Genomic DNA, 15,324 nt, shown 5'->3' with positions numbered 1-15,324 from the left:
GGTTGTTGCGTTCTGTATTAGTGGAAAACAACTGCTGCACGTCTCCAAAAGTTATTGCCGCTTCCTCTGGAGATGGTCCGTCAACTCGACAATGCTGTTTGTCATGGAGTGGTGGCTTTATGAAATTACGGCATGAAACAGCGTGCTATTGCTCGGCAGTATGGAATCACTCAAGGTCAGGTGTCAAAGATCCTGAAATGAAATGCTGAGAGGGGTGTCCCTACTCCAATACCGAGGCCAGGACGTCCCCGCAGAACCACAAGGAGGGATGATCGCCAGCTGCACCGGTTAGTCCGCAATGGCCGTACCAAGTCAGCTAATCGGCTTAGGGCTGAGTGGCAGCAACTGACAAATGTGCCTGTATCCAGAAGGCTAGTCAACCAACGACTGGTTCAAGCAGGCTATCGTGCCAGGCATCACCTGAGAAAGCCACGCCTGACCAGACAACACCGCCAGCGCCGATTGCAGTGGGCCAGAGAGCACCGTCAATGGCAGCCAGGACACTGGAATCACGTGATCTTCAGTGACGAGTCTAGATTTCTGGTCTATCGTCAAGATGGCCACGTCCGAGTGTGCAGACAAGTGCACGAAGCCTACAACAAAGATTGTATAGTGCCAAGAGTCCAAGCTGGAGGTGGTGGGGTGACCGTTGGGCTGCTTTTCATGCAGGGGGCAAAACTGACCTGGTTGTTCTGAATGGAAACCTGAACCAGTTTAAGTACAGGGCCATTCTGGAAGAAACATTGCTTCCATTTGCTCGTGCAGCCTTTCGAGGAAACTTTGTCTTCCAAGATGACAATGCACGGCCTCATCGTGCTCGCATGATCCAACACTTTCTTGCTGACCGTGGTGTAGAGCATATGGAGTGGCCTGCCATGTCCCCGGATATGAATCCGATAGAGAACTTGTGGGCAGAATTAACGCGTCAAATCGACCACTTGGACCAGCAGCCAACCTCTGTGCGTGAATTGCAGCAGGCTATTGTCACTGCATGGCAAGCGATTCCTGTCCAAACCTTGGCAAATCTCGTGAACAGCATGCCTCAATGTGTACGTGCTCTCCTGAATGCTCGTGGGGGTTACACGAAGTACTGAACTGTAATTTTACTGTCCGTAATCCCAGTCGTAATTTCACTTTTGTTTTTGTTAAAAAAATTTTGGCTAATGTGCAAAATAAAGAGATACTTCTGGAAAACGTACAGAAGTTTAACACAGTACTGTCCATGAATTGAGTTCGATATCAGTTTGCATCACTTTCAAGGATCAATTTATTTGTTTCGAAATGTCAAATGTGGTTTTTGTTTAGTTTAAAGGTCACATTAACAAAATCTAGAATAATTTCAACATAATTCCAATGAACTTTTGGTTCTAAGACATCTTGAAAAGTAAGTTCACCCCCACAAAAAAAATATTCCATATTAAATGCCAAGTCTGTATTAACAGTGTGGCAATAGTAGATGTAACAAAAGCAAGGAAATGAGCAAACAGGAAAAGGAGTGGGGAGAAGCAAGAAAACAGTGATCTACAAGCAAGAGGGTTGGGTTGGGGTCTTAAACAGGTGGTATAAAAGATCCTGGGTACAAATTGAGGTGGTGGCATACTAAATAACATGAAGCAATGGAGGTAAGAGTGGAATTGAACAGACTCAGGAAGGTGGTTCCACAAGTAGGAGAAAAGGAGATCGGAGTGGAGATGAGCAGTCAATTTGGATTTTGAGAGTTTCACAAGGAAGGGTTTTTTGTATACAGTATATAGTTGAGGATCGTGGTTGCTGGAAGATGGCATGCACCCAAAGGACTTGGGAGCACAGGGATGAAAGCAGAGGGAGAAAGACCAGAGAAAAGGCAGCAAAACAAACGAAAATAAAGGAAAAATAAAATTAAAAAAAAGTGTGAAATTACCAAGCTGGAATGAGAGAGCAGCAGATCTTGTGTTTCTGCTTCTTCATGGGAGATGACAATTATCTTGAGAGTGCTGGATTCCACAACATTCATGAGATACAGGTGTGACAAAGGAGCACCAGCCCATAAAGGGAGAGCAGTACTCCATTGAGCTGTGGACAAAGGACATCTACACTGTGAGAAGTTCAGATTTACAAATGAATCACTTGGCTCAATGGAGAATGTTTGAGATAGTCCCGCTTTGAGATGGTCGAGTCTACCCAGATAAGGTTGTAGCTGTTGCAGATAGACAGAATTTCAAGATAGTGAACTTCTTCCAGTAATTGGTCATGAAAATAGACAGGTAGGTTTGTTAGATTATCTGTTTGGCGTGAAAGGGTGAGAATGTGAGATTTTCCTGATTTTCCATGTTCCAAGTGTCTATCAGCATCTAATCTTTCCCAGGTAAGCAGAGAGGGAAGCTTCTGCTACCAACTTGTCGGTGGGATGTGGAATCATCTGCAAAGAGGAGAAAGGGCTTTCTCTGAGCAGCAGAAAGGTCATCAATGTATCTCGAGAATAGGACTGTGCTAACGATACGCCAATCAGGCACTCCATGATGTAATGGGCAATAAGACAAAATTATTACGTTGAGAGCTACATGCTGACAGCATGAATGGAAGAAGTCAACAAGCTCACAAAAAAACGTAGGTGGTCTTGTACACCATCGGCAGAAAGCTCAATTTTATATCACCTGATTTTTATGGAAATTTCAGATTAGCAAGTTCTTATTGATGCAAGATTTACACTTGGGGGATGTGGCCGATCAGCGAGGCTGATTCATGCTACGTTAAGTAAAAATTGAACTTTTATTTTGGATCTAAAATAAAATGAAATTCTCACACAAGGACTGTGATGCCAGGACGTTTAAAATTATGCAACTTAAACTCAACGTCTATCTTCATAAGATAATGCGGAGTGCCGCGTCTTCCTTCAGGCTTGGACTGCAAGCAGTTGAAACGGCAACTATTTCCGTGATCGAGACGCGCTTTGGAGACCACACAAGATTGAAGCGAAACAAACGGTTCATTTTCCATAAAGTAACATGTCACTTGTGGCAAAAGAGTGAGCTAACATTTTGGAATGGTTTACAGTATATTTATTTGTAAGCATTTTTGATGAAAAAAGTTATCTGCATTCGCGTTCTTAATTTTTACTCCCGCCAGGGAGTAATGCATTCGATCGTGTCCGTCCGTGTGTGTGTGTGTGTGTGTGTGTGTGCACGCGCATATGTGTGCTCGTATGTTCGTGTGTTTGTGAACAAGATATCTGGAAAAGTTCTGAATGGATTTGGATGAAAGTTGGTGGGATGATTGCCCTTAGGATAAGGAAGAATTGATTAGTTTTTGGTGAAGCTCAGGATATTATTACGGATCCAGGAATTTTTTTGAAGGATTTTTTACCATTGGAAGATAGGGCTCAGCAGCGGCCACCCACGGCGGGAGTATGCACCCTACTGAGTGGCGTTCTAGTTTTAAATTACCCCTGATGAATCATGAACCGCTGAGAACAGATCTCCCTTTTTCCCATTGAAACATTGCCCCGACATTCACAGATTCAACATTCGTGGCATTTTCCACAAACGTAACCCCGCGAATGTTGGGGTCTTTCTGTATTTTGAATGTCGATTGTAAACAGACAGAGCAGTGTGACATGGAGTGTTGCCAAGCTGATAAATGCAAAGTTCTTCACACAACTAAAGTACAGTCGGACCCTGCTATTCACGGGGGATACGTTCCTGGAAAATCCGCGAATAGCGAAACCCACAAATAGCGGGGCATTGTTTCAATGGAAAAAGGGGGAATAGGTTCCGGAGTCGCGAAAATCCACGACTAGAGAGGACCAAACCGCGAACGGCGAGGCAAAATTTGCGAATGGTGACACAAATCCCGAGAATGTCGAAGATAATCCGCGAAGGTCGATGAAAGTCATGGAAATGGCAAGACAAAACCTGCGAATGTCGACAAAAACCTACGAAGGTCGAAATCCTGCGAAGGTCGATGAAAATCCTGTGAATGTATGCCGCGGCATTGTTTCAATGGGGAAAAAGGGGATACGTTATAGGTTCCCAGTGGTTACTGATTCATAGAGGATTTTTTTTTAAAGTTTAAAATGTTTTCGACCGCAAATGCACATGATTACAGTTTCACAAAAAATGCTTACAAAAACAAACAACAAACAAAAAAAACACACCAGGTACCATTTCCAATTTATTGAAGGAATGCGCTTACAGTTTATTAAAAGTGCTTAACCATACTGTACTGTGAAAGTAAAAAAAACACAACACCATCATGTACCGTTTAAAATTTTTATTTTACAAACACATTTAACTTTCAAATGATGATGATGATGATGATGATGGTGATGATGATGATGATGATGATGATGATGATGGTAATTAATTAAAATCCCATGAATTTCTCAAACTCTGAGGATGACCAAAATGATAGTCCTGCAATGTCGTGCACTGAGGGAGAGGCAGGACAGGCAGGAAAGGCAGCAGTTGAGGGTGTTGGTCAGGACGCTGGTGAGGACACAGAGGGCAGCAGGAGAGGAGGGTGGTGGTGGTGGTGGTGGTATTGAGGTGAAGGAAGTAGGGCTGAAGAAATGTGTAATGGAGATCTGCCTGGCAGATGGCCCTGGGATTCGATGCAGCTCTTTGCAGGGGAGAAGCAAATCATTCAAGCCCCTCTTGAACTTGAGGTACCTCTCCATGACTGGGTCAGCATTTTCCAACTTGTCGACAAGCCATGCAGCAACTCACCCAGGAACTGGACTGTGAGGTTAGACCTTGGCACCTCTTCCTCATCACTGCCCACCTCCTCCTCCTCGGAAACCGTTATAATGGCCTCCAACTCCTCCTCGGCGAGGTTGTCACCAGGTGAGGCAATGAGATCCTCCAACTCCTCAGGCTGCATGCCATCAAATCCATCCCCTCCCAACCCGACAATCACATGCCTCTCCTCAGTGTTATCGCGAAAGCCAGTAAAGTTTCTGACTGCCTGTGGCCACAGGTTGTACCAGCACACATTGATGGTGAAGGCTCTCACCTCATCCAGCGACTCCTTGATGGTGCCGATGCAGTGGACAACATTGAAATCCTTCCAACACTGCCCAACGGTGAGCCCTGGGTCAGACTCCATTGCATCCAAAATGCGGCGAAAGGTGCGACGGGTGTAATACTTATTAAATGTTTAAATCACACCTTGGTCGAGTGGCTGGATGAGGGAGGTGGTGTTGGGCGGCGGGAAGATCACATCAACGTTTGGGTGAGCCACGTCCAGGTTTGCAGGGTGGTCAGGTGCGTTGTCCAGGAGCAAGAGAACCTTGAACGCAAGGTTTTTGCCCACCATGTACCTCTCCACCTGAGGGACGGAACAATTATGGAACCAACACAGGAAGATTGCTGCCGTCACCGAGGCTTTCCTGTTGGACCTCCAAAACGAGTTTGCTTGTTCTTGACCTTGAGAGCACGTGGGTTCAGCAGTACAACATCATGGGTTTCAGCATGAGGTCCCCTTTTGCGTTTGCACAGAGGAGAAGAGATACCCGGTCCTTGGCAGCCTTGAATCCAGATGCTGTCTCCTCGTGCTTCGAGATGAAAGTTCTCGTGGGAATCTTTTTCCAGAAGAGGCCAGTCTCTTCAGCATTGAACACCTGCTCTGGGAGGTATCGTTTCTCTTCGATCAGCTTTGCGAGTTGAGCAAGGAACGCTTTTGCCGCCTTGTAGTCCGTAAAGGCACGCTTCTCTGAGAGCTTCACATTTTTGAGACAGTACCGCTCCTTGAAACGATGGGACCAACCCCTGCTTGCAGTGAATGAAGTCAAGCTGCTTGTACCATCATCACTCGGCAACATCACTCGTGCTGGCACCACCCACGCCAGACAGATGATTGTAAATTAATTTGGCCTTTTCGCGAATGAGAGGTACACTCGAAGGCATACTTTTCTGTACCTTGTCCTCGATCCATATGCTGAGGGCCTTCTCCATCCTTTCTCATGAGAGCCTTCTCCATCCTTTGGACATCCCGGACATGGGTGACCACCTTCGTACTCGATACAGTGCTCGCTGAAATACTGTCACGAATCGCCTTCTCGTTCTTCCGCATGTATAGAATGGTGGACTCGTTGACGCCATAATGCCTTCCCACAGAGGCCGCACTCTCTCCTATCAAAAGCCGGTCGAGCAGCTCCACTTTCTGGCTAAGGCCATGTGAGGCGAGGCATGTGACTTTCTTCTGCCTCTTGGTAGTCGACGCATCTCCGGCACTGCTTTTGCGCTTGGGAGCCATTATTGAACGATGAGCAGAGCAAGTCAAAAACAGGTCAAAGCAACGGGCCAAGAACAATGATCGAAATCGAGGACAGTCTGTATATGAAGGATTGAGAGCATTGTGGGTATTGAGCCCATTGTGGGTATCTGCTAATTTAAATATGTAATAGATTTAATGAAGCATTTGCATTCTATAATTCGTGGGATTAACATGTTTTCATCGCTGATGGAACATCCCCCGAAGCGTTTTCATTATGTAACATCTCTGATGATGCTTTACCGTAAATTGCCAGCTGTCATCGATTTAATGAAGCGTTTGCATTGTATAATTCGCGAGAGTCGATTTGTTTACACATCTGCTAAAACACATCTCTCGATTATAGACCAGCTAAAATTCGCGGCCGCAAAAGCCATGAAAACGCATATCACACAGCAGGTCAGGCTTGCGCTAGTACAAGATGTTTTTTTGCATACGTCTACCTGCTTTTTGCATGGCTGGTAAAAGATTGGTTTTATAAATGTGTCAAGTTAGCGGCTTGTGAATTTTTTGCGCCCTTGAAAAAATGTGAATTCGCGGAGCACGGCCGCGAAAAAAAAACCGCGATTTCGTGGAGCACAGCCGCAGAAAAAAAACCCACGAATTTGCGGGACATTTTTCCATGAATTGAGAACACTAGGGCATGCCCGTACTATATATAAGCTAGGACGTGCCCGTACGTGGGTGCCCGTTCCTTGCCAAAAAAAAAAAAAAAAAAAAATTTGTGTAGGGGTGTGTGTGTGTAAACATCCTAGGGCGTGCCCGTACGTGGGTGCAAAAAAACATGCGTGCAAACAACAACAACAAAAAAAAACTTTGAAACCACGTGGCAGTAACGACCACAGACCCCCCCCCCCCTCTATTTACATGAATGGTTTGGTCCATTCGCAACGACCACAGAACCCCCCCCTCTATTTACATGCAATGGTTTGGTCCATTCGCAACGCCAAAGCGAACGGCGAACGGCTAAATCGCCATAGCTCGGTAAGTACTTGTCCGATTAATTTCAAACCTTGAAAAGGCACATCCTCGGGTCCCCAGCAATATACCTGGCAAGTTGCAAGTATATCGGACCCGTGGTTGTCGAGAAACAGCGGTCACAGACAAACAAACAAACGTACAAACGTACAAACGTACAAACGTACAAACGTACAAACAAACACACAGAGATTACTGGAATTATAGATAGATGTCACATTTTATCAATTGCAAATACGCGAATTCCGCGAATAGTGGAACCGCAAGTAGCGGGGTCCGACTGTATTGCATTTCATCACCTTATACATCACAGTACCATGCAATACTTACTGTATGTTTTAAAATCTTCATAAAAAATAGTTTGGAAACCTTTCAATGACATATTTTATTGAGATTGTGAGGTAATGATAGAAATAGACACCTGGGATGAAGAAGAAAGTGTTGTGCTGTTGTCACTTGGGAAGTGATTGTCTGGATCAAATAAGAAGACTGAGTCAGGGGAGTAGCTAGCTAGGCCTCTCCTTCCATCATACGAGAAGCTAAGGCTTGTGAGTCGAGCTGATGAACCGACGAGGTGAGGAGGAACAAAACACGAGAGGATACCAGCTCCTTCAATGTATCCCCCTGTAATAAAGTAAAAATAAAATGTGAAATGCTGCAATAGAAAATACAAGCATTACAGTGGAGCAATGCTCTGCACTTGAATTAAACAATGCGGAAGATAAAAGCATTGCAAGCAAAAGATTATTTGCAAAGTAATATATTAAGTTTGCAATGTACACCGGACATTTCCCTAGGTCAACAGACACAGCATATAAAGTAAAACTAATGAAGTGTAAATAATAACACATACAACTACAGAAACCATTACTCTTCCCTTGACAATGGCTTCCTCTTTGCCGGCAACACCTTGTTGCGTATCCTTGTCATACCAATGGGGAATACTACTACTATGAGGCCCTGCTGTACGCCGCCTTGATAGAAATTGTTTCGCTTATTCGTCGTTGCCAATGCAACACCAACATACTACTTTCAGGGGTCGAATTGAAAAAAAAAGTTACTTTATCATCAAATGGCCAATTAAAATTTGTCATCCTCCTCAATGGGAGGTGATTGCAAAATTGCTGACCTAAAAATATAACCAGCGCCATAGCATGACGCGTAAATGGAGGGGTGAGGGAGTGTCCGTTGGATTGTCAGAGGTAAATGTAGCGAGTGATTACCTTCCGTTGCCAGCATGAGTGTTTGTCTTGCTTTTTACGTGATGTCACCATTTTTTGGTTTGTGCTGGGCTTATTTATTTATTTATTTATTTTACATCATTTCATCTTCAAAACTCTGTCAAAATGAGCTCCAAATGTCCACAAAGTGGTAACTGTGATTCGGGTAAGAAACCTCGCACGAAAAGTATTGTGATGGTTGTGAGTCAGGTGAGGACTACGTGCACTTCCCGAGAGAATAATAGCACATACACATAGGGTTAAAGTTAGTTATATTGTAGTATTCTATTTTGCAATCAAGTTATATCGGGTAAATGGGGATATATGTGGATTACAACTTCGAGTTAGCATAGGTTTGTGTTCTTTCATCTTCTCTATCTTTGACATCTCACACCAAATGCACAATCCCGGCTCACCCTTATGTGAGCCGGACGGCTCGTGTGGTAACAAACAAGGTGTGTGGTGCAGGTTAATGAGAGGTGTGGGTGAGGTGTGTGGTGTATGTGGGTGAATGTGGTGCAAGTCCTGAAAAGGACTGTTATGGACTCTATGGATACTCCAGAAAACTAGGGTGAGTTAATGAGGTGCGTGCGGTGGTAGGTGTAAGGATGTAAGATGCGTGTGTAAGACGTGTAGGGAGATGAGGTGGCTCTGAGGAGAATCACTGTTGATTATCTTGATGCTCGAGAATTTGTGGTTGTTTTTAAAAAAGTCAACATAGGAGGTATTGTCACTGAGAAGGTGGTAACCATGCCTGGAAGCGCCCGTTCCGTTGTGTTCCCCAGCACCTTTTCCATTGTGTTCCCCAGGCACTTGCCATGGTTCACCTCAAACTCTCCACTCGATCACCACCTCTGCTCAATCAACCAACCACTTGACTTTGAACTGTTATCTGAAATCGAACCAACTCTGAACTTTGCTCAACTCTGCTAGGCATATTTTTGTCCTGGCTCCTGTCTTGTCCCATGTACACCTTTCATGATCCAACCATTCTGATTGGCTGGCGCTCTGTGATCCAGTTATTGTGATTGGCTGCAGGAACACAAGGGGAGGCAGGCCTCTGATACCTCTGAGGTGGTGGAAAGGTCAGGGCAAGTGGAAAGGTCAGGGCAAGTGGAAATGACCGGGCAATGCCTCTCACATTTACATGAATGCCAAGCCACGCCTGAATTTGTTGTGCTGAAGAGGGTGCTGTGTTCGATGTACTGTATAACAATGGAGCATTGCAAGATGGATTTTGTGTGGCTTATGGTGTAGTTTGTGGAGTGAATGTTGTATGTGGTTTGGGTCTGTAAAGTGCCTCAAAGTGCTTGAGAATATAGTTTGAGAATGAGGTTTGAGAATAAGAAAAAGAACAATGGGGGTGGTAACTCCACACTCACAACGCATCTTTCCCTTCCACTGATATGAGGGTGAGAGGTAATTTAGCTAAAACAAAATACTACAGATATAACTAAGCTAGAGCTCCCTTATGTGTTGGTATGCATCTTGCTGTAGCTGCCAAAAACCGTAACATATTTTGGCCAAGTACTGCTAAACGAAAGGGTTTTGAAAGTGCTAAAAAGGCGATTTGTGTTCGACAGTGTTCAAGTGTATAATTCAATAGAAATTAAATAAAGATTTCAAACGGTCATAGAAAATACCTGTACGTAACTAATGCTGGTCTGTTCTTTTCAGTTTTTGAATGATGGACTTTTCAAATTTTGAGCAGTGTGCAGTAATCAAATCTTTGTGCAAAGAGGGAAGCATTGCAAAGCAAATCAATGGATGCATAGCTCTTATGACGAGGGAGGATGCCCCTCATTATAACAAAGTACCACAATGGGCGGAGTTTAAATGCAGCCAGTCCAGAAAATCTATGCTGTGGAAAGTACAATAATGCCTGATCTCAGAATCTAGGTTGCAGAACTTGCAAAATAGTTTGGCATTTCTTTTGGAAGCATTGAAGCCCACATCCATGAACATATTGGCCAGTCAAAGGTTTCTACTAAATAGGTGCTTCAAAACCTTAGTGTGCAAGATTGCCAACATAGTGGAGTCAAGTAAAGAGTTACTGGAACTCTTCAATTCTGATCCAGTGGAGTTTTTGTCACATATGGTTACTGGTGATGAGACATGGATTCAGCATTGGGACCCTGACACCAAGACTGAATCGATGCAGTGGAAGCGCCAGGCATCTGCACCACAGAAGTTTCACACCCACTCCTCAGCTGGCAAATATTATGCTCAGCATCTCCTGGGATTCCAAAAGGAGTGTTGCTGATCAATTAAATGCTGTACAAAACTAGGATTACTGGTCGATATTATGGCAACGTGCTAGCCTAGATGAGTGAAGCAATTCACGAAAGAAAAGAAACCCAGGAGGGATGTTGATGCAGGGTGTTCTGCTGATGCACGACATGTGCCAGTTCACAAGTACAGAATTGCACAAGTCGTCAGCGTGGGTTCCAACAGATGAACAAACCTGCATTTTGTTCATCCACCCTACAGCCCAAACCTGACCTAAGGGACTATTATTTGTTTTGACATCTGAAGTTTGAGCTGTATGGTAAACAAGTTCAACATGATGATGCCTTGAAGTCCACCATTTACGAGTGGTTAAATCAAGTCAGAAGACTTATATCATCAGGGTATTGCTAATTTTAAGAACAAATGGGCTTAATGCATCGAGATGAAAGGTGATTACTGAGAAATAAAGTTGAAAACTTATTGTCATCTTGTTTCTATTTACCTGAGGTACAAAACATTTTTGAACGTCCCTCATAAAACTAACAAAGTTACCTGTGGCACGTGTCCCCAATGTTCGTCTGTCATACAGACGGACAGAGCTGTCAGCACAGGCAACTCCAAGCAAATGTGGACGAAGTGGAGAGACAGCAAGGGCAGTGGTAGCTCTACGGCAAGTTATCAAAACATCCTACAAGGTAGAATGAAGTCATTTTAGAGAATCTTCACGTAAATATTATCACAGTAATTTTAACTTCACCTATAAGACACATTCGGGGCTTTATTTGTCTTGCAAAAAAAAAAAAGCTTCAAATTTAACATCGACCTTTATTCATAAAAAGCTGAATAATGTTTGTAGATCATAATTTTTGCTTTCATGCATGTTTTGAAAATAGAGGTTTGCAAGTGAGATAGCGAAGGATGGAAAAGTGAGTAATTATTAAATTTCTAGTCAAGAAAAATATTAACTCCATTAAAATGTAGACGAACGATTGGCAGCACTGTATGGTTTCAGTATGGTGATAATCTGTAAAAGATATCTACATTAAAAGCTTTAAACGATGGAGGTGGTCAAGAATTATGTACTGCACAGTCTATGGACAAATCCTAAATAATTACACATTGCTTGCAGATGAGAGCTTCCACTGTGAAAGGATATGTGTGTGTCAAAAACCTAACACCCTGAAAAGCAAGGCATTCGTTTTGTAATCTATACGTACAGTGGCCTGCAAAAGTATTCACCCCCATTCAAAGTTTTCACATTTTGATGCCACCTGAGCTTATTTCATGATGCTTTCAAATCAAACTTAATAAATAGAGGCTTCACAAACTAATCCAAAGTGATGTAATGCAAAAAAAAAAAAAAAATGCAGATAAAATGTCAATAAGATAGATTAACAGAAAAAAAAAAATTCAGATGATTCTCAGTTGCATAAGTATTCAAACCCGTTGCCTAATTAACCATAAATCACTTCAGGAGAAAAAAATTTTGGACAGGTTACACAATAAGTGTAATCGGTTTCACCTGTATGTAATCAATGGTTCAACTTAAAAATTAAGCTTCCCCACTCATCAAAGGAATTTTAAGGTGCAATTCACTTGGTAAACCAACAAAGCAAACATGAAGACCAACGAGCTTTCCAAAGAAGTCAGACATGTAGTGGTGGAGAAGCACCGTTCAGGAGAGGGTTATAAGATGATTTCAAAGTCCCTCATCCCTTTGAGTACAGTGAAATCCATGATTAAGAAGTGGAAGACGTATCATACCACCTAGACTCTACCCAGATCAGGTCGCACATCCAAACTCAGCAGCCAGGCAAGCAGGAAACTGGTTTGGGATGTCAATGTAAATCTAACAATGACTTTGAAAGATTTGCAGGGCTCTAGTTCCGAGATGGGGGTCATTGTTCATCAATCAACAATATCCCGTTCCCTTCACAAAGTTGGCCTCTCTGGACAGGTGGTAAGAAAGAAGCCATTACTGAAAAAGACATCTAAAAGCTCGTATTGAATTCGTGAAAAAGCATCTTAATGATATAGCGGGCATGTGGAGAAAGGTTTTGTGGTCAGGCAAGACAACAATTGAATTTTTGGTCAAAATTCAAAGCGTTTTGTCAAGTGCAAGCCTAACACCACACACCACCCAGTCAACATCATCCCCACTATCAAGCATGATGGTGGCAGCATCATGTTATGGGGCTACTTTTCATCAGCAGGGACTTGCAAGCTTGTCAGGAGAGAAGGGACAATAATAGACGGTGCAACATACAGGAGAATCCTTAATGAAAACCTGCTTGACTCGGCCATGAATCTGAAACTGGGTAGGAGATTCACATTTCAGCAGGCCAATCATCCGAAGCACAAAGCTGGAGTGGTTGAATCAGAAGAAAATAAATGTTCTTGAGTGGCCCAGTCAAAGTCCTGACTTGAATCCAATTTAACATTTAAGGTGAGACTTGAAGATTGCAGTCCATCGATGAACCCCATTAAACTTGGCAGAACTAGAGTAATTTTCACGTGAAGAATGGGCAAAGATTTCACCTGATTTCACCTGACCTCACTGTGCAAAGCTGGTAGGGACCAACTACCCAAAAAGACTCATAGCAGTCATTGATGCAAAAGGTGCTTCCACCAAGTACTGACCGAAGGGGCTGAATATGTTTGCAACCAGTAAATTTTGATTTGTACATGCTTTTTGCAGGTATTTCAGGCATGTAACCTCCTTCAGCTATAACAGTGTTTAGTTTGATCTCTTCAGTTATGAATAAAACAAGTTCATTTGAAAAAATTGTTTCCACATAATTTATCTAAATGTGGCAGGCATTATTGGTAAGGGGGGAATAAGTTTGCAGGTCACGGTATACACAAAAGCGGGAGGGCCGACGGGAGTTGTGGGAGATATGTTGAAGGCAGCGGGAAGTTGGCGTGTGAAGAGAATGACAGAGATCTGTAATCTGGTGGTGAACGATGGCCGCATTCCAGTGGATTGGGAACTGAGTACCCTCGTCCCTCTATAAAAGGGGAAAGGTGACCCTCTGGACTGTGGCTCGTATCGAGCGATAAAGTTATTGGAGCATGGAATGAAGGTATTGGAAAGGGTGTTGGAGAGGAGGATAAGGAAGAAGGTGAAGATCGACGAAATGCAGTTTGGATTTATGCCAGGAAGAGGAACGACAGACGCGCTTTTTATTGTGAGGCAGTTGCAGGAGAAGTATATGGAGAAGAGGAAGAAGTTGTTTCTTGGGTTTGTTGATCTGGAGAAAGCATTCGATGGGGTTCCACGTGAAGTAGTGACATGGGCATTGAGGAAGTTAGGAGTGGAGGAATGGTTGATCAGAGTAGTGATGGCAATGTACAAAAGAGCGCGCACAACTGTAAGGACGAAAGATGGGAACAGTGGTGAGTTTGAGGTGAAGGTGGGAGTGCATCAGGGGTCGGTACTAAGTCCACTACTATTTGTAGCTGTGATGGAGGTGCTGGCTCAGAACGTAAAGGAGGGTTTACCGTGGGAGTTGTTGTATGCAGATGATCTGGTGTTGATTGCGGAAAGTATGGATGGGCTGAAGGAGAAGATGAACAAGTGGAAGGATTGTATGGAGATAAAAGGTCTGAAGGTGAATATCGGAAAAACGAAGGTGATGGCAAGTGGTAAAGCATGTGGTGAGGTGGAAAGAACTGGGAAGTGGACGTGTGCTGTGTGCAGGAAGGGTGTCGGAGTGAATTCCATTCAATGTACAATGTGCGCTGAGTGGGTTCATCAAAAATGTAGTGGTTTGAGAGGGTCATTAACCAGTGTGGCAGCTACATTCAAGTGTAAGGTGTGCACAGAGGGAGCTGCAGATGGAGGAAATGTTGAGTTGGATCTTGGAGATGGCGTGAAGCTGGAAGGTGTGAAAACATTTTGTTACCTTGGAGACATGCTGAATGGAGAAGGTGGATCAGACTCGGCAACGGTTGCTCGAGTGAGATGTGCATGGAAGAAGTTTCGGGAACTGACTGGCGTGCTGACGAGGAGGGGAGTGTCATTGAAGCTGAAGGGAAAGGTGTATGCTGCATGTGTGAGAAGTGTTATGATTTATGGGAGTGAGACATGGGTAATGAACGTAGAGCAGCAACGAAGGCTGGAAAGGGTGGAAATGCGAATGGTTCGGTGGATGTGTGGAGTATCGTTGAGAGAGAGGAAGACAAATGATGAATTGCGAAAGATGATGGGAATAGAGCCTGTGATTGATGCTGTGAAGAGAAACAGGTTGAGATGGTTTGGTCATGTGTTGAGGAAGGATGAAAGTGACTGGTTGAAAAGTGTGATGGAAATGAATGTAGAAGGAAGTAGAGGACGGGGAAGACCGAGAAAGACTTGGCTAAAGATGGTCGAAGAAGAAATGCGGGCAAGGGGGTTCACAAGGGGAGATGCAGAAAATAGGGCAAAATGGAGAACATTGTCATGGGGACCGCAAGGCTAACCCCCGCTCTTGCAGGGAAAATGGCCTTAAAATGCCTGTTGTGTTGTTGTTGTATACACAAGCCTCATTACAAGTGAAAACAAAAGACCTTGTCAAATCAGAAGCACCCTTGTATTATCAAAATTTGTCTCGGGGCAAACAACCTATCAGGAACAATAAGTATGAGGACAAAGAAAAGTAATGAAGTA

At 43.7% G+C, this 15,324-nt stretch overlaps 1 protein-coding gene across 2 annotated transcripts in view; it reads right to left on the bottom strand.

The window, feature by feature from the left end:
- DCAF6 (DDB1 and CUL4 associated factor 6) overlaps positions 1-15,324 on the bottom strand; it is a 140,282-nt gene that overhangs the window by 51,480 nt on the left and 73,478 nt on the right. For both annotated transcript variants that reach the window (XM_068106285.2, XM_068106287.2), the window contains exons 6-7: positions 11,229-11,364; positions 7,649-7,851 (exon numbers count right to left, since the gene is read on the bottom strand). In XM_068106285.2, the coding sequence (XP_067962386.2) occupies positions 7,649-7,851; positions 11,229-11,364 (339 nt within the window). The remainder of the gene's footprint in view (positions 1-7,648; positions 7,852-11,228; positions 11,365-15,324) is intronic.

Source organism: Myxine glutinosa, chromosome 2 (assembly GCF_964187855.1).
Source record: "Myxine glutinosa chromosome 2, kmMyxGlut1.1, whole genome shotgun sequence".
Lineage (NCBI taxonomy): Eukaryota > Metazoa > Chordata > Myxini > Myxiniformes > Myxinidae > Myxine > Myxine glutinosa.
The sequence above is the reverse complement of the archived record's forward strand: the minus strand, read 5'-3'. Positions and strand labels throughout refer to the sequence as shown.